Source organism: Eptatretus burgeri, chromosome 9 (assembly GCF_056783735.1).
Source record: "Eptatretus burgeri isolate ZD-2024b chromosome 9, Ebu_testis_v1, whole genome shotgun sequence".
Classification (NCBI taxonomy): domain Eukaryota; kingdom Metazoa; phylum Chordata; class Myxini; order Myxiniformes; family Myxinidae; genus Eptatretus; species Eptatretus burgeri.
This window is the reverse complement of record NC_140969.1, coordinates 15,247,928-15,268,509: the sequence shown is the minus strand read 5'-3', so window position 1 is coordinate 15,268,509 and position 20,582 is coordinate 15,247,928. Positions and strand designations below refer to the sequence as shown.

Below are 20,582 nucleotides of genomic sequence, written 5' to 3'. Positions count from 1 at the left end.
CGATAGTGGATGAAAATGGAACGTGAGGTTTATCCCATAGATTGTAAATGGAGACCAATGTCAGGTTTATTCCTGTCCATGAGAAGCAGATGGTGAAATGCAATGTGCTCTCATGCAGGTTGACAACACATTCTAAATCAATCCGCTTTTCCAACAGCAAACCCGATAAACCCCCATGCCTCTTTCATGTCACTTCACGAAAAAGCAACATAACATGGCTTCAAAAGGTCTATGTTAGAATTCTTCTTTGGGTCTTTACTGGCTTGCTAGCCTCGTTTTACAAGGCATATAATGATGATACAATATGAATGGAAACAATGACACACTGGCCATAAAATGTTATTTATACAGCCCCAGTATTTATCAAGTAAATGCAAGTACCAGTAGGTAACCTGCTGTAGCAAGCTATATGTGCGAGCTAATTGGCTACATTACCGTGGAGGGTGAGTTGCAGTCATGCTTGATAAGGATTTATAAACAAACAGAGCCGCAGTGGTTGCATAAACGCATTTAATTGTAAACACACACACATGTTCACGGAACGGTTGTTGAGCAAAATGCTTGATGCACGTTGAAGTGCATATGAATAAATATGTTTGTTGTTGCAAATTTGAATAGGCGATGTGCAGAGACTGATGCTGTGCAGAAGAGTTGCTGAGGTAATTATGGGTCACGCACTGCTCGCGTTGTACAACACGAACATGCTTGCAACTGAAGTGCACACCTCAGCTGCTCCACCTCACGCTTGTTTTAGAGCTCCCTCTATTATATTGTCACGGCCCTGGCGGTTAGGTTAATTCCCCAGACGCAATTGTGGTGGGCGGGCGGTTAACACCGACCAGGCCGGATCGCCGAGTGGTTTTCCTTCGAGGCGAACACGTGATCCTCGGAGATGATGGCGCAAGTGGGAGGGGAAGGGTGGCAAAGACGGAGCAGATGGATGCACAACACAAGGGGGTTTATCTCAAACCTACAACAGATACACGGACACCAGCAACTTAAAATAAACCCGGGGATTTCATGAAAATAAGTCAAATATTTATAGGGTGTCCCCAAAAAAAATACAACTTTTAAAATGCTTCGTTTGATCCTAAAAAAGCAGTAATTTTGTCACTAATGCTTCATTTCTTGTTGCAGAGACCCTGAAGTTTATTTTGATTCCAAGAAAGCACCAGAAAAATGCCAAGACTGACCGTACAACAACGGACGAAAATTGTTGAACTTTGGCACCAGACGAAAAGTGTCATACAGGTGCAACGTCTTTACTCGAGACATTTCGGTATCCACTTGCGCCATGTACCAAACTTTCGGACAATAAAGTGCACCATCGCAAAGTTTACCAATGTGGGAACCATCTGTGACCTTCACAAGGGTCACAGTGGTCAGAAGAGGACAGGTCATAGTGAAGAAAATGTGGAAATGGTGAAACAGGCGGTCGTTCAGAGTCGAAAAAAAAAATCGATTCGACGACTTTCTGCCGAGACAAACATTCATAAGAGCACCGTTCAGAGGATCCTTCACCAACACATTAATGCCTTTCCATACAAAATTCAAACGGAAACGGTGCTTACTGATCAACATAAACGCAAACGACTAGACTTTGCAAATTGGTTCTCAGGAAAGTGGAGGAAGATGCAGACTTCCTCAAAAAACTTCACATGACGGACGAATGCCATGCTCACCTGTCCGGGGAGGTAAACAAGCAAAACTTTCGGTACTGGGGAACTGAAAATCCTGGTAATGCATCAACTGAACTGGTGCCTCGATCTGTACTCAAAGTCACCATGTGGGTGGCGGTTGGTTGGTATGGGATAATTGGTCCATGCTTCTTTGAAGATGACCAGGGACGCACTTGCACGGTAAACCAGAGGAGCTATCGCGAAATGATTCAGGGATTCTACCTGCCTGAGCAACGTACTCAGGCCCGTAGGAGAAACAACCTGATCTAGATGAGAACCCAGTGGTTCCAGCAGGATGGGGCACCGCCCCAAACAGCCAGGGAAACAAGGCGTTTTCTCAACCAACATTTTGAGGGCCGCTTTATCTCCCTCGACGAAGACGTTGAGTGGCCACCGTATTCCCCTGACCTTACTCCTCCAGACTTCTTCTTGTGAGGGTATCTCAAGGACAGGATCTATGGAAACCCTCGGCCTCAGACTCTTGATCAGCTGAAGGAAAACATCTACTGAGAAATCCAGAACATTCCTCAGGAAACGTTTCCCAAAGTGATGGAGAACATGACAACGCGTTTGCAGGCAGTGATCGGACAACGTGGAGCCTTTGTCGAACATGTTGTCTGAAAGAAAACGATGATTATATACCAAAATTTAAATTTTGGTGGAAATTGTGACATTGGTACAATAAACTTCAACCTTTCAGCTTCCTATCCAGCCATATATTTTTTTTTAAATATGTTATGACCATCCTCTTTGCAGATGAAAAGTTGTATTTTTTTTGGGACATCCTGTACAATGGCATTAATTCAAAAAGTAATGAAAAACGCGAGGTAAATAAAAGCCTAAAGCCGAGGAGCCTCTACACATGGACTTTAATACAGACAAGGGGAAAACAAAAGAAAAGCAAATACTCCCTTTATTCTGGCACTTAGCTTTATCCAGAGATAATCTCTATTGAACTTTGTGATCGAGCAGCTTCGTCCTGCGCAGGAAGATGCGCCCAAAATGGCGCCAAGCCGCTCTCTGGGTGGGAAACGTTCGTGAGGTGATCCGTGAGGCGGTATTCAATGCCAAGGCTCACCACCCGCCGTGTGGCTTTTTCTGATGAACGAATATGTCGAATGTTCCTGTCTTGCAACAGGTTCGCTCACAACGATCGTCCACCTTCCTCGACCACACGACGAGACGATCTCTGAGGCTCCGTCATAAGGCCACGAGAAACGGTCCCTCCTCAGAAACGTACACACTTAACGGTCCAGCCGAACAGCTAATGACCAACGTCTTGCCCAGCACTCCGCAAATTCACCAGCACGAACAAGAGATTTGCGCAGCCATTTCGTTGTGCCGAGAGAAGAGCAAATACGACATCCTCTTCGTCGATCATGTCCTCCACCAACTCTGTCCTCTCACAACTACTGTGTCCTCTGACAAGTGTCCGCCCTTCAAACATCCCCTCCCCCCCCCACTTCACATTACACTAACCAATCATAAGCCTCGGGGGCGTGACTTGCTGGTACGAAGCCGGGAAGGCGGGGCTTCTCGCCTGCTTGGGCGTGCAGCTCTATTATTATTATGGTTGTTGTTAGAAGAACGTAATTTTATTGCTGGCTTGCAAATGTAAAAACGTAGGAAAAGGTCACATGGGGCAATTACATACTGGGGGGAATTGGCCTTAATCCCGATATAATCAACACAGCACCACCCTCCATGTGGTGACAAGTAACACTTAAGCTCACCGTTTCCATATTTATTTTACAGCGAGATGTCTCCGAAACATCCACAGACCAAGCAACTCCATACAATCATAACTTTCCAATGAAATTCCTCCATCTACCCCCACAACCGTAACAATATGTATAGTTGATTCATTATACATGTATAAAACATCGGGGCACATCACTGGCATAAATGCCGATACCGATGTTTTTTAAAAAGCGGAATATCGGCCGATACATCGGTTAAGCTGATGCATCAGTCGAGCTCGAGAAAAAAAGAGGAACAAATGAGTGGAGGTGAGCAGTTGCTCTGGATTTTAGGAGTTGCATTTGGAGGGGGTTGCCGGTGGACTGTGTGCATCCTGCAGATATCTGGTGAGTGGGGAGGGTGGGGAGGGGACACAGAGAGGACAGAGGGTGCAAAACCAGAAAGGAGGTGGAAGAAGACAGAGACCACCGACCTTATTTTCTTTTTATTCAGCCACTGCAGTGTGGCTTTAGCTTTGTGCTTCGGATCATTGTCCTGCTGAAATGTGAATCTCCTACCCAGTTCCAGATTAATGGCTGACTCAAGCAGGTTTTCATCAAGGATTCTCCTATACTTTTCACCGTCCATTGTCCCTTCTATCCTGACAAGCTTGCCAGTCCCTGCTGATGAAAAGCAGCCCCACAGCATGATGCTGCCACCACCATGCTTGACAGTAGGGATGGTGTTGACTGGGTGATGTGCAGTGTTAGGCTTGTACCAGACGTAACACTTCGAATTTTGACCAAAAAGTTCAATTTTTGGCTCATCTGGCCACGAAACGTTTCTCCACACACCTGCAGTTTCATTAAGATGCTTTTTCTTCTTCTTCTTTTTTTATTTTTACAAATTCTTATGAGCTTTCACAAGTGTGTTTCAGTAATGGCTTCTTTCTTGCCACCTGTCCAGAGAGGCCAGCTTTGTGAAGGCAATGGGATATTGTTGATCGATGAACACAGACCCCTATCTCAGACATAGAGCCTTGCAGATCTTTCAAAGTCATTGTTGGATTTAAAGTGACATCCCAAACCAGATACCTGCTTGCCCAGCTGTCGAGTTTGGATGGGCAACCTGATCTGGGTGGTATGATATGTCTTCCACTTATTAATAATGGATTTCAACGTAATCAAAGGGGTAATGAGCGACTTTAAAATCTTATTTTGACCCTCTCCTGAACGGTGCTTCTCCACCACTTAATGTCTGACTTCTTAGAAAACCTTCTTGGTGTTCATGGTTGCCTTGTTGGTTGACCAAGTGAGTTGCACCTTAAAACTCCTGAGATCAGTGGGGGAGATTAATTTTTCAGTTAAAATGACTGATTACATACAGGTGAAAACTATTACGCTTATTTTGTAACCTTTCAAACAAATTATTGCCTAATTAACCATAAATTACTTCAGAAGCAAAGAGATTAAATACTTATGCAACTGAGAATCATCTGGGGTGTGTGTGTGTGTGTGTGTGTGTGTGTGTGTGTGTGTGTGTGTGTGTGTGTGTGTGTGTGTGTGTGTGTGTGTGTGTGTGTGTGTGTGTGTGTGTGTGTGTGTGTGTGTCCTTCCAAGCCATAACTTTTTCACCATTTGAGATTTTGTCATCAAATTTTCAACAAAGCTTTATTATGAGAACATGGAGACGACACATTAATAATTTGGCCAAACGGTCAAAGGTCAGCGTCACATAAAATCGTCAATTTTCATCCAATTGACCTGAAATTTTAATCATTTGAGCTTTTATCAAATTTTCAACAAAGCTTTATTATGAAAATATGATGAAGACAAATTCAGAATTTGGTCAAAAGGTACCGTTTAGCATAAGGAATAAGTCCGAATACAAAGCGGACGGGGTTTGCATTTTCAGATACTTTCTAGTTTTCTCTATTTTCCAACTTATTCACATTTTATCTGCATTTTTAGCTTTATCACGTTTGAGGAGTTTGCGAAGATGATATAATATATGTTAAGTTTGTTTTGAAAGCATAATGAAATACGCTCAGGTGGCATCAAAATGCGAAAACTTTGGAGGGGCTGAACACTTTTGCAGGCCACTGTACAAAAACAGCCATATATACATCTGTTCCATTATAGATAGATAAAAAAATTTAAACATTAAAATAACAGAGACAATGGCAGCTCACAAGATCTCCAGAATAATTTTCAGAATCCAGGATCTACAGAGCTTTCGCACAATTTACAAACTGGTACCTACATCATTACTCAAATTATATTGGCAATCTAACAGAAGGATTTTCTACACTAATCAATCTGAATCAGGTACATGTTCCTGTATGGGTTAAAAGAGGAGCAGGACATACCAAATGATCCACCTCCTGCTGTGAAACACAGCTAAGTATAGCATCTCTCAATGCTGGCTCCAACTTCTGTTCCTTCTCCAGTTTAATCACAGTGTTCTCAGCCTTCTTTTTCACATACCTGCCAAAACAATGTGCAGATGCCATAACCTGCCACAGGTCTCTGGTCTTATACTGTCGGATATAACTACAAAATATAATTTGATGCCAATGCATCGAAGGATATGCCTCCACCTACGTTACATTTGAATGCACCGTGACATTTGATTTAAATTACAGGTCAGATGACAGACAGCGTGAGAGAGAAAATAGAGAAAAGTAGAAGAGAGACAACATCAGAGGCTTCCAATTCGTCATGGTCTGCAAAATTATTTTCAATAAAGGATGGACCTTTGCCATTTTGGACCCAAAAATCTCATCGATTCATCCTTGTTTTACCAGTCTATACTTGTACCGAATGCCTGGTGTTGGCTTAATGGTTAGGGTGGTGGGCTTGGGATCCAAGGATCCTGAGTTCAAATCCCACTCAGCTGTTGAATTAATATCAGGTGTGGTTGACTCTGCCTGTCATCTTTCTGAGGTCAGAAAAATGAGTGCCAGCTTGCTGGTATCCTGTGGTGGAGTGGTGACCCATCCAGGATTGTAAATAGATGATAAATGGGGTTTCTGGGACACCCATTCAAATGAATGGGGGAAAAGGGAAAAAAACTTTCTGAATCAAGCTCCAAAAGCCCAAAATAGGACTGATTTTCTCCCAACCTATCTCCTTCCCTCCCATACAAGCAAATGTAAAATTGAGAATATGAAAGATTGAGACCGACTGATTAAAGCACTTCTTCCCCCCCAACATAATCACAGTCCTTTTATATTTTCATTCCACTCAAAGAGCGAGCAACCAATATTTGCCCATGTTCTACTTTAGGGAATAACTTCATTTTCTTATAACACTCATTTCCATTGAGTATATTCACTTTATCTCTTCAAGCACGAAAGAAAGGGAAGTTCACTATCCCTCCTTCGGTTCTGTAAAATGGGGAAGTGCCTTTAAGAGTACAGTCGTGCTGTGAAAATGAGGAAGTATTCTGTGCCCATGTCTCTCATGGTTATATCTTAAATCATCAGAAAACCAACAGAACAAAGTTTAGCTAAAAGCAAGCAAAAACAGCTTTTAAACACAAGTTTTCTCAAAATAATTCAAAGCAAGCTGTTTCATTTTTGTGTTAAAATGAGTCAGTCTGGAGTCAACCAAGCTGCCTCGCCCGAACCAAGCCAAAAAAATTCCGGTCATTTCCTATATGGGACACACCCTCAAAAAACCCATTGTTTTCACATTTCATTGACGTCATCAAGTTGCCTATTTAAACCACCTTGTGTGCCGAGTGTTTTATTTTGAATATGGAGCGTTCACATTATTACTACAACCTTGCAGATCAATCATTTTCACAAGATGACAGGTGAGATCCTTGTTTTATATTGAATTTTATATATTCATTATTTGTTGTTATATACAGAATTATATCACGATACAACCAATAATTATTGTATGTCTTTTCCTAACAGGTTGTCCCCAATAAGAACATCGTTGAGAACTGATCTGGAACAGGAGGCGTTGGCATATCACGACGAATGGCAAAAAAATGAATGACTTCCTTAAAGACATTCAATCGTTCAGAAGAGAATTGAATGACATTTTTGTTGGCTGGCAAGAAGTTCTCGCATGTCCTCCGACCTTGAATGAGTCGAGTCAAAGGTGAGAAACTATCCCTCTGTCTCTCTCCGTGTGTATATGTGTGTTTATATTGTTATGGGGCCAGGTGTCGGTGGCGAGCACGACCACGAGGTGGAGCAGTCGAGTCGACTCCACCGAACACCCGGAATCTAGATCGTGCTTCTCGGAGAACTCCGAAAGGCACGGGTCCCTTACAGGACTGTGAATCGCCAATAATTCGGCTGCGTGGAATAGGGTTAATTGCCAACTTCAATATACCTAAGTATCCACGCGGGAAAGCTACCGGGGAACCACACCCTCGGCAGGCCTTGAGCGGAACGAGCATTATAGTGCTCGAACCCTGCCTGCGTAACCCGAGCGGATGGTTACCAAGACCTGTCGGTCCAAATGCACAATTTACCGTTTCCAAATTTCCCAACACGCACCGTGCTAAGCCAATGAAAGAAGCACAGAAACGAGCTGGTACATTCAACAATCGGGGTATTTATTTTACAATAGGGGGAAGGGAACACACAAAGAGCAGAGCTATCACGACTATAATGAATGCAATATACAATGCGCAAAAGAAAGCACTTACACAATTCTACTTGAAGACGGGCCCATAAACACAAAGAAATGGACCCCGTCGGGTCTTTATTGAAGGCTTCTTGCTTGAGGAAAGGTTAGCTGGAGACCAGAGCCTGTGCTTGGACCTGTCCACCTCGTGTGGTCTTCGACGATCCGGCTCGGCGGGACTCGAACCCGCAACACGATGCCGCTCCAAGCACCAGGTATCGCACTATCAACCGGCCATGCACCAATCGACCAAGACCAAGGAGAAGATCAGAGACGACGATGACCCAGGACCAGACGAACCAGCCAGCATCAAGACGCACGACCCCCAAGACGACAACGGCGATGACGACCACGACAACCCCACTCCCAGCCTGGTGTTCCTTTATATTCCTTTTTCCTCCGGGGTGAGCAAATCGCCGTCTGAGGTGCTCTCCACCCTCATTGGACGGGGCGTCGTGGGAAAGTCGCTCTCTGTGGCCATCTCAACCCTCATTGGCCGGCATGTCGTGGGAAAGTCGCCCTCTGTGGCCATTTCAACCCTCATTGGCCGGCGTGTCGTGGGAAAGTCTCCTTCTGTGGTGTGATTGGACAAGGGGCACAGCCCTGCCTTCCTGGGCAGAGTCCCGGTCTGAGGCGATGGAAATCTCCGCCCACGTACGTGGCCGAACGCACATGGGCAATGGCGTCGGTGTGTGAAGTGAAGTGAAAGAGATTTGTTGTAAACAAAACTCCGCAGCGCACACATGTAATTCCTGTTAGACACAGGTAGGGGGCCCTAACTATAAACACACATTAACCGATATAACTGTTCTATAGGACCTGGCTGTTGTGTGCAGTCAGCTTCCAGATTCGTAACAATATGTGTATGTGTGTGTATGTGTGTGTGTGTGTGTGTATTTGTGTGTTTATATGTATGTGTGCATATGTGTGCGTGTGTGTGCGTGTCTGTCTCTATCTCTATCTCTGTTTCCATGTCTCTGTCTATATCTCTCTTGAGTGTTGACTCATTATTATTATTATTATTATTATTATTATTATTATTTCAGTTTAAACACCTGTCTGGATGAACCAAACACAACTCAATCTTCTGGAGGTAAATGTTATATTTATTATTTTATTAATATCATAATATAATCATCTTTATATACCCTAATTGTTCTTCCCTCTTGGTTTTCAACAGAATATGTTGACCGAGTTTCAAAATCACAAACCATCAGACTGCTGCGAAACAAGATTTTGTTTAATTATATATGCTTCCCTTATAATTATCTGATTTTGAATTACAAAAAAAGAATAAAGGAGATGTAAAGGGGAGGGGAGAGGGATGAGGGGGGTGGTGGGTCAAAGGTGGGGGCACACACGGGGGTGAGGCTTGTGAAGGTGGAGCTTGTGTGGGTGGGGCTTTGTGTGGGTGGAGCTTGTGTGGGTGGTGCTTGTGTGGGTGGGGCTATTTTTAAATTAAATAAACATGTTGTGTGTGGTAACTAATAAACTAATCACTAATTATGTGGATATGATGGATGTGGATGGAGTTTGCATGGATGTGGCTTATGTGGGTGGGGCTTGTGTGGATGTGGTTTTTGTGAGTGGGGTTTGCATGGGTGGGGTTTGCATGGTTGGGGCTTGTGTGAATGTGGCTTTTGTGGGTGGGGTTTGCATGGGTGGGGCTTGTGTGGCCAGAGTCAAAAAGGGGCAGAGTTAAAAAAGGGGTGGAGAAAAAAAAAAATTTTTCAATTTGTCTGTCTTTTGTAATTCCTGTGAATAAAATGAACCTAAAATCTCTTCCCCTTTAAATCACATAATTTGTAAGTCCAAGGGTGTTTTTCAATTTATCTTTGTCTTTTGTAATTCCTGTGAATAAAATGAACTTAAAATCTCTTCCCCCTTTAAATCACATAATTTGAAAGTCCAAGGAACTATACCGACGACATCAACAATTTTAAAAAGTTCATTTGTCCATCGCTTGGTATAACCTTTTTCAAAATGAGATTTCCCGCCTGTATTTTCTTACTATATCACCAACTTTGAACTTAGGCTTTCTGACATTAATCTCTTTTTCATATTTTAATTTTGTAAATGTTTCTTATGGCTTTGTTTTTGTTGAGGTATGAATCGTGTCGTTGTACTTATCTACAATGTCCTGAATTAAAGATAACCATTGTTGAGAACCGAGTTGAGTGTATTTATTATCTAGTCTCTCTTTTAAAGTGCGATTAAAACAAACAACAACAACCACTTTTCCTTCATTAAAGGTGCTGCATAATGTAATGTTGTTATTTTTAAGAAAATTCATAAATGTTTTGTTGTAGAACTCTGTACCCTCATCAGTCCACAATTTTTTAGGTTTTCTCTTGCTTTTATTGAATATCTGTTGGAAAGCTAACATAAGAGTATTACCTGTTATGTTTTTCAAAGGGACAACCCACGCATATCTACTCCTCAAATCAATAACGGTTAAAACAGACTTGTACCCCTTATCATAATCGAGTTCAATTAAATCAGCGAACCAGATATAATCGACTTCCTTGGAATAAACCTTCCTTCTATGAAACTTTGTGATTATTCGTTTATGTAATTCATCAGCTAATTGCTCTTCAATCTCAATGACATCATTAGAGCCTATAAGTTTTTTGAATTTCCAAGCACAAGTTTCAATTCAGCACTGATCATCTTCTTCACGATGAACCTATCAACTTTTTCTCTCAAGGTTGAATTTTGTATCAGAGACAATTTATACATTTCTCGATCGGCTTCGTGTTTTTCTTCCAACGTTGTACTATTTCCATAATCAATATCGTGCCTCATGCACACTTCATCAACCCTATTGATAGGTTTGCTCCACGGTTTAGGATTGTCAGCCTCATGTAATCTTTTATTCAAGTTTGTTCCTGGACCACAGAAAGAATACCATGGTAGATGTAATTCCCCTGGTATTCCAGTTGTTGAAAATGTACTTCCTGATAAAAAAAAAACTTTAGTTTATTTCCCCCTTGTTTGTGTTTGGTGATGAATTCACTCTTTTTTGAGCCACACACCGAACATGTACCTTTTTGTATAACCCTATTATTTTTACTTTTAACATACGACATATTTTTATTCTCGGCTTTCTTTTTACATTTGAGACAATAACTCATTTATTTATCTGAAAAATTCCTCCAGTGCGAAAACCTTTTTTGTTTCCAACATGCACATTTAATCTTAATTTTTAAAACACAAAAGAATCCTTAGAAATGTCTTCACTCTCTCCATTTATTTAAGAAAAAAAATGTAAAACTTTAATCAAAGTCAATTACACCAACATCATCAATAATATAATCTTTTCCTTCTTTCTCTTCTTTATCTCCACTTTCTCGTTTAAATCTTCTCCCTAAAACCGATGTTAATAGTCTTGATGCAAATATTTCTAATAGACTTGCCAATTCTTTGTTTTCCTCCTCGGTGCGTTGGGATATATATATATATATATTTTCTGTAATACCTTTGATCTTTTTATAATCTCACTTGTTTCCATATTTTTGATTTATTTATTCTCTCTCTTTCCTCACGCTCCTCTTCTCTCTCTTCTCCCTCTCCCCCTTCTCTCTCTTCTCAGTTTCTTCAACTCCTTCCTCATCCCTTACTATCCTTGAACCACTTTAACCCCATAGAATATCATATATATTCATCTGGATTCTGAGATACTCTTGAATCCACAATTATTTTTCTCATAAGAGGAATCCAATAAGATTTGTTGATGATTTCTAAAAGAGTTTTATATTTCATCATGTTTAGAAGTGCATTTTTATTTAATATTTTAATCAAATTAATTGGGTTTACGTATGCGCTGAATGAAAATAGTGTATTTGTTTTTATTCCATCATTATAAGCACCATCAATCAAATCACAGTGAATTAATACCGAATTTATTCGTGAGGATATTTGAATGACATTATCACTGGAAAACGTCCCATTAGTTTCAATCTTTTTTTGAGGAGAAACCCAATAACTCTCCCAAATGAATTATCAATTGTGAAATCAACCTTGTAGTTATTTTTAAGTTTAATCGTTGATTTTGAAGTATGTTTTTGAATATCTATAACAATATTTTTTGGTTCATCACCCTGTTCTTTCATAAGGCGAGCAATTTTGGAAGATATTTGAGACATCTCATATGCTCAAGGTGAAACTTATCGTTTTGTATCCACTTCCCGGATTATAACGAAACTTGTCATTTTTCTCGGTGATATTAAACAAGGTATTATAAGTTTCCATGGACAATAAAGATGCCTCATATTATTTCGTTGCATCAAGTTGTAGTGGGTATGGGAATGAAGATGTGTGGTCGATTGTTGTGAAATTAAAACTAAGGATTGTGCTTCTCATCTTATTTAATATGGGATAAAATGTCTTTGTATTGACATTTATTAATTATTTACATGTTCATCAACTGGTCTAAAATGGCTGATGCTTCATTAAAACAATTATTTCCAGCCTTCTTACTACATAACAGCAATAACAGTCGATTAACTCATTGTGATGGATCATTTGGAAGAAAACTAACACCTGAACCAAGGCCACTTAAAGCCTGAATAATGTGTTTCTCCTTCTCATTCTTCCTACTTTTACCAGATAGACTAACCCTATAATTGAGAGTCCAGCAGATCAATATATACTCTATCATCCATATTTTTCATATCTAATGGTTTATTAAAATACTTTGATTCATCCCTCACAGTTGAACCTTGTTTTCCATCTTTTGTTAGAAGAAACATTAATCTCAGAGTCAGTTTAACAGGAGGTTGAGCAGAACTCAAGAACTTAATTGATCATTAAATAGCAATTCCTTTTCTTGAACAAGATGAAATATTGCTGGTTGTTCTGTTGGAATGAGTCCTGCTTTGGTTTTTGAATTCGCTGAATATTCATTGTTTTGAAGAGCCTTCACAATATAATCAGGGGGTTGATTAATCTCTTCGAGTTGTTGAAATAATTCATCATCATATTCCAATTCTCCAACATGCTCTAATTCTTCCTCCATCATTTGACTGAAATCTTTTAACATTTGAAGTTTTTTAGGAGTATATTCTATTGTGGGAACTGTGGAAGCATCTATAATTTTTTCTTGGGAAGTTTTTAAAAGTGGTTTAAAAAATTTAACTTGTTTTCTTTCAAATGCTTCTTCACCCGCAAGTTTCTGCCTGCGTTTATTCTTTATGTCTTCCTGTTGTTTTACAACTTTTGAAACCAACTCTTGATGTTCCTTAAATCTTCTTGCTCTTTCTTTCGCATCCATTTATTTATTGGAAAATATCTTTCACTGAATTATAAAGGTCAACAGGGAAATTTTCCTGTTCTTCATTAAAGTAGATGTGTTCAAATAAATCCTTTTCTTTAAATATTTCATTAAATTCTTGATTAACATTAATACATGTAATTTTTTCTTCACTAATACTTGCATCTCTGCTTTTCATACGTTTGCATTGAGTTTCTTCATAAACATCAAAACTGAATGATAAAATTTTAACCCCATTACCACTCAGATGTTTAATAATTTGTCTCATTCCGTCTGGATTAGTTTCTAATATCCCAAGACCCCCAGATTTTAGTTTCTTTAACTCACTCTTAAAATGTGAATATTTTGTTGTACCAAGAGAAACCTCCTCAAATAGTTGACCTTCATTCCTCAATTGCATATGTTCCTCTTCTGAAATATAGTAATAATCTTCACCTTCGACTTCTCCAGGTCTTATTGCTCTTGTTGTTGTTGATACAATACGAACGACATGGTGCTTTTTAAGCAAATTTACAATATTTTCATTTGTACTATACAAAAACAAACCTTGATTTATGAAAGTTTTTTTCCAGAAGCAGATTTACCCACAAGATTTATAATAATAGTTGTCATTTATACATGCAATTGTTTATAAAATAAAAATATATCATTTAATATCTCATCTTGTTTCACAACAATATATTTATATTTTTCAGTCGTGTGCTTCATATAATCCTCAAATTCCTTTTCACTACATAATGTAGAACAATTGTCTCTCCAGAAATTGTTTATATCTATTGAATTTAACTTGAATAAAATAAAAGTATTAGCATTGCTTATTATTGAATGACGAGGGAGTTGAAAGTATGATTGACTAAGATAAATACAATTACAAGAAGAATGTCTCCCTCTTGTGTAGTAGCTATCCATTACCGTTTGGTTTCTCTCATTAACACAATCATCAAAGATAACGAGGTTCTTTTTTGATTAATCCAAATCTTGAGGAGAAGGTATATCATCCGTATTATCACTAAGAATACAAGTTATCGGCTTTGATTTCTTTTTATATCTCTGTGTATCACAAAATAGTTGTACTATATCTTCAATGTTGTAATCATTTAGTTTGTTTTTAAGTTTAAATAAACTGATTATATCTTCTTTTTGAAGACCAGCATGAAAACCTTGTGAGAGTAGTTGATACTCAGGTTGAAAACTTGACTTTGTGAAAATTATCATAATCTAAAAAGTTGGGAGTAAGGAGCATCTTTAAAAGTAAGCAGGTTTTTCCACATCCGCTTGAACCAACTATGAGACATCTTAATGAATTTGGAAGATTTTTATGGTTGTTAAATTTTATCTTATTTTCCCAAATGGGTAAAAAAATCATTCATTTATATATTTGGAAAACAGGTTATTTAATTTTTTTATTGGCTTTTTTGGAAACTATGTTTTATCCGAAGTTCAGGTTTAATTTCAAGATAATCCATTATTTTATTTACACAATATCTTGTGTTGATATTTCCCTGAAAATGACAATCGTTACTTATATAAATCATCAATCCACGAAACATGGTCATCATTTGTTCAGTCTCTTCTCTTGTAAGAAAAGGTGTATTATCACCCTCATACTTTACATTCATTTCTCGAATCATTCTTTTAAAGTAATTCATTTTTGGTGTAAATCTCAAAGAATTATATTCCTTTTTATATTTTTTTATTATCATTAATTCGAAGATAATCACAGAACATACATTGTTTATAGGCTTTTGACTTTGCGTTTAATCCCCGTCTTTCACACGCAGGACAATTCTCAAATTTGTCATGTGGAGAATCAGGAAATTCAAGAGGCTCAATAATCTAGTAAACTATTCATATTTATAAAGTAAAACTTTACTTCAAATAAAATTCATCTTCAGTATCATCTTCGGTACTTTCATTGGTGCTTTCACAATCATCTAGAAAACTACTTTCATTACTATCGTTTGAACACAAACTCTCGGTATCATAACTGTCTTCTGTTCCAACAGAGATACTATCATCACTCTCATAATCTTCAAAATCTCCAATTGAATAATGACTCATATTTAACAAGTAGAAAAAAAAAATATTACCATCTATATCTATATACTTTTTTTCATTAACAGATTCAACTACAACATTTTTTATATTAAAGGTAATTTTAAAATGGTCCTCAACTACTATTGAACGAAATGTCATTTCACCTGATATATTAACATCCTTTATTTCATTGGGATTTATATCTTTTGGGTTGTTGAAAAAAAATACAAATTTCTCCTTGCAGATTACAGATGGTCTTATCTTTTCTTTCTAAAGCTTCATCCATAAGGTTTTTCTTTTTTGATATTTTTCTTGTTTCATTGCTTTTTCTAGTTTTTAATTGATTGCCAGAAGGAGAGAAGAAACTTTTGTTAGAGCTACTTTAATTGATGTTCTTCCAGAAACACTAAAAGCCCTTCCAATGAAGGAAATTGATGAATTCATATTATTCACCATAATTGTTTTTATCCAATCGTTGTTATATTTATCTATATTCAATTTTACATCCTCGACATATTTCTCAGTATGTTTTACAAATGAAGAGATCGATCGATACTTGTCTTTTGTGTCTTGATACATTGTATTTATTAAGTGAAAAAAGTTGGAGGATAAAATGGTTTTAAGCACAGATTCATCTATAAATTAAACGGAATTTTCATCAAGAAAATTTTATTTTAAGCAAAGTTTTGTTCTATAAATATGGTGAATACAACATACTCTTAATTTATATTCATGTAATCATGAATGTAAATGTTATAAAAAAAACACCTTCAAACCAACAAACACACATTCAATCTTTTCAGACAAATATCTCCACTTGACCAAGAAACAAAACATTGTGATAGATGTGATAATGATATTCTTTTAAAAAATTAAAATAAACACCTGCAATCATGCATGCACAAGAACAATGAAGAAAGGGAAGGTGCCACTAAATTCTCCATTGAAAACGCTGAGGGGCATTTAAAGGACATATAAAAATAATATTGTTTTGCGTTCAAGACCCTGGACCATTTGGGCAATTCTGTGGTTAGTAACGTTACACTTTTGGGGCTATTGTATAACGTTCTGACCTGTGAAATGAAATTGAATGAGCATCTAATCTTACTTATGATACCAGCAAAGCTTATTGATTCGACCTTCCACCCAAGTAAAGTTAAAAACATTTAGACTTGTGTTAGAGTAACAGTGAGAACTTTAATTTTGGTTGGTAACGTTACAGAATATGGCCAAGGATAAAAATGACAGATCTTTGGTCGAAAAGTTTCCTCAAACAGGAGACATCTATATCAAGTTGTTTTTCTCCTTTCATTTCTTACTTATTAATCTTTGTTTTTGTATAGAACATTTATTGTGTATCCTTCTCGTTTTTATTTAAGACGAGAAAAACATGGTTAATAACGTTACGGTTAGTAACGTTACAGTTTGTCCACTGTAGGTATAAATGATTATAGATCATTTTAAAAGTATTTGTATAGTTTTTCAAGGAAATACCAGTACGATTTCTGCCTGGTATCAACATAATGTCACCAAATGTCCACACAGGTACCAATTGTCATTTAAACTGTCATGCAAATGAGCACACAGGTGTCACATACTACACATTTGACATACAATGTATAATCATGCCATCAGCAATACTGTAAGACAGAGCAGCCATTTTAGTCATGACTATCACTGAGATTTTTACTTGAAATCATCCCAAATCATGGATGAGATTGAGAGATGAGGATTGAGAGATGAGGATCCATGGATGAGGCCTGGATCCCTTGGTGATTTGTTGCAGTTCACACCATCATCAAGTTTGCCACTGATGCCATCCTTTGTCAGGATGTGTGGAACAACATTGCTATGTACCACATGCATGTAGTGCACCTTGCAAATTCCAGTGATTGCTGAAGCTTTAGCAAACACAACATCTGTGTTCGGAGCTTTGTTTCTGTCTGCCAGCTTGGATGATGTCATTTCCTTAACCACCACCTTGCTCATTCCTGCTGCAGCAGCAACAAAGGTTGTGGCATCCTTGACAAGGCATTGTCGTGCACGGACCTTGTTCCAAACATATCGTTTCACCGATCCACCAACTGGACCCTTTCCGTGCGATGTGCAGAAGAAATTCCAGTGAACATCAACCTTGTGCTTCTCTTGAAGAGCCGCAATACCAGACACAATGTATCCGTTTTTGAATTGCGATGCGGGTCCATCAGACCAGATAAAGAGGGATCTAACGCTGTCTGGTAGTTCATCCAGAAGCATGTCCAGGTAGGCAAGGATCGTGTCCTTCGAGTGGACCAGGTTGTCAGAGGCAATTACACGAGAATGTAAGAAGCCAGAGTGCCACAGTGCAACTGTAAAAAGACTAATCTGGCGCTGATTCCAGTGGGCACTTTGTACCTCATCCTGGAGACATGCAGGAGTAATTTTCTGAGAAGTCCACTTGAAGCAATGCCGTTGTGACATCTCGAGGATCTGACTCTGCCTCCTGACGTATGGCTTTATATGCTGCTGCTTGTTCGCGCTTGATGTAGCATTGTTCCAGGAATGGAGGGAGAATGGTGGATATGTACTGTACCAGGTCTTCTAATGTTTCTTCTTCCTCCGTCTTCATCATCCTGCCATCCTCATCTGCTTTCGAAGCATACCATGAGCACATTGTGTTCAAAGAATCCTCAAAATTGTTGGCCTTGTTCAATCCAATAGCATCCTTGCATTGTGAGCATTCATTCATCCAGCATTCTCTGCATGGTGGGTAACAGAGAAATGACTCCGGCAGAGCAGATGAATATGGTGGAAACTCTGGATGAGCCTTGTGTAGGGCATTGAATGCATTTTATGGTGTTTACACATGCACACATTATGTGGGACTTTCCTGCTGAGGAGGACATGCTTTGGGTGGAGATCTGGAAATTTAAACTTGCCTATGTGCAATTCAGGATGTTCTTCAGAAAAGAGAGCATGAGCCTCATTTACAGACATGGTCAGATATCTTGCCTGCATTTTCTTCTTTCCCCTGTCATCCCACATGATAACTACATCCTTGCGACCTGGAGCTTGACTGATTATATCATCTCTCTCGTAAAAATCTTGAACAGCTTCCACAGTCTGTTAGGAGAGTGCACGGGGATCACTTGGAGTCTCAATCTCTTCAGGTGTTGGAGTTGATGCTTCAACACTTTTCTTTTCTGTCTCATACAATTTGCGGCAAACAGCAGTTCGACGCTTTGGTGTTAGAGGAAGTGCTGAGATCATCATTCGATGAGCTCTCGCAGTAGCCTTAGCAAATGCTTGGGCACTCCGAAAAGGTGCAGCATCTTTCTGTGAAGTGGCAGTAGACTTTGCTTCCTTCTTCTTTTGTCTGTGTTTTGCCACTCGTTTTTTTGTATCTTCTCGCCTTTCTCTGATGAGCTGATTTAAGACTCATTTGGGAATGGTACTCTCTTGCTGTTTTCTCCTCTGTCTACTTTTCCTCATGCTCACAGCTTTCTTCATCTTGTATTCATCATACTCACCAGATGCCTTCAATCTCTCAAGATACAGTCTTTGCTTCGCCTTGTTTGTCAAAGGCATGATTGATCCAAGGAAATAAATATATTGTTTTTGTGTTAAAGAGCAGGTTTTGGGTCGCTGATGACTTCACGCGATTCAAAGGTTATAATCACATTAATAATCGTTGTGCAATTATTTTCTTACATTTGAAACTCAAAATATGCTAAAATTAACTTTTAAGTCAAAACTTTTGTCAGTGATCGAAAAACAGACCGGAATTTACCGAAGATGCTATGACGTCAAGTTCTCCGAAAACTTCGTGAACATTCGGAAATAGTGTGAACAATGGCGAGATGCGAATCAGAGAGTGATTTCAGCGGCGATGAAATAGTGTTTTCATTCCGATATTGCCGAGGACGAGTCGGAGGATGATGGGAATTTATACTATGGAGTTTCTGGCCCTGAGCCATATAAATTTGAGCCACCTGCAAGTGCCAGAAAACGGCCTATTTCGTGTACAAGTGGCAGGACTGACTGCCCGGCAGTTCACACTGACAGACTCCACCAGATAAATTGGTTTGTAGATTTTCATTTTCTTGTTCGATGCATAAAATAATGAAAAGTTTGATTCGTCTGTGACTTGATATAATAATTTTTAACCCTCTAGAGTCTAGTCACTCAAGAGTCAGAAATAGAATGAATCAATAATGGACCCAAATATATTAGACACCGTAGCCTTGGCGTTGAAGTCTTTCTGACAGCTGAGCTTGACCCCAGCGAAAGTGAACAGTTAGAACAAACCCCAACTTTCAAGAGACTGTTGAGGCATATAAATACCAAAACATGTTTCGCCTTATTGGGAAATATTCTACCAAATTTAGAAAAAAAAAAGTGGAAAAATGATCAATTTTTTACAATTGAAATGAAATAGCCCAATTTGCTGATGCTGTTAAAAAGTAATTTAATCAACAATAAGTTGATTTGTTGAGAAATTTTTTCATGCTTGTGTTTTTCAGAAAGTTTATTAACCTCTGCTATCGAAGATCGGAGGTTACTGTTTTCACCCCTTTCTGTTTGTTTGTTTGTTTGTGAACAGTATTATGAAAAAAACTCCATGACGGATTTCGACAAAACTTGGTGGGGGGATTAGGTATGGTCCAAGGATCATGCCATTAGATTTTGGACTTAGTCCAAAATCCAATATATGGCCGCGATGGCGGCCAATTTGAAAAAATATATGAATTTTTTTTTTTGCATTTCTACATGTTTTAAGTGATTTCCAACCCCCCCCCCCCCCCAAAAAAAAAAAATTGAGAAAAAAAAATTTGCAACTTTTTTTTTCAACAAAATTTCGAATTTTTTTTGCATTTCTACATGTTATAAGTGATTTCCAACAAAAAACATGCCAAAATTATAATTGCGGCTGATTTTGGTACTTCAGGTGGATATACCCACGTAAAATCAATTTCTGTCTCAAGGAATCTAGTTATGACGAATGAATAGAGTATGTAAAAGTTAAAAGTAAAAGGGAAAGTTGCAAACTATAACTGTGAGCAATGTTGACATCAAATTGAATGAATAGGATATCAGGTTCACTTGAGTGACCTCGCAGTATTGGCGGCGGAGGTTTTGCACTCTACCGAGTGCTCCCCCTCTCGTTTATGTGTTTTTCCAGGAACTCTTTAAGAATAAATTTCAAGGTTTTTCTCACTTAAACTCAACAATTGATTCTGTGAAAGAGCAGTATCTGGAGAACTTGTCAACCAACAACTCATTCAC

At 38.6% G+C, this 20,582-nt stretch overlaps 1 protein-coding gene across 7 annotated transcripts in view; it reads right to left on the bottom strand.

Annotated features, from left to right (window-relative positions):
* SRBD1 (S1 RNA binding domain 1) overlaps positions 1 to 20,582 on the bottom strand; it is a 117,574-nt gene that overhangs the window by 56,190 nt on the left and 40,802 nt on the right. For all 7 annotated transcript variants that reach the window (XM_085894159.1, XM_085894160.1, XM_085894161.1 and 4 more), the window contains exon 4: positions 5,728 to 5,845. In XM_085894159.1, coding sequence (XP_085750285.1) covers positions 5,728 to 5,845 — 118 coding nt within the window. The remainder of the gene's footprint in view (positions 1 to 5,727; positions 5,846 to 20,582) is intronic.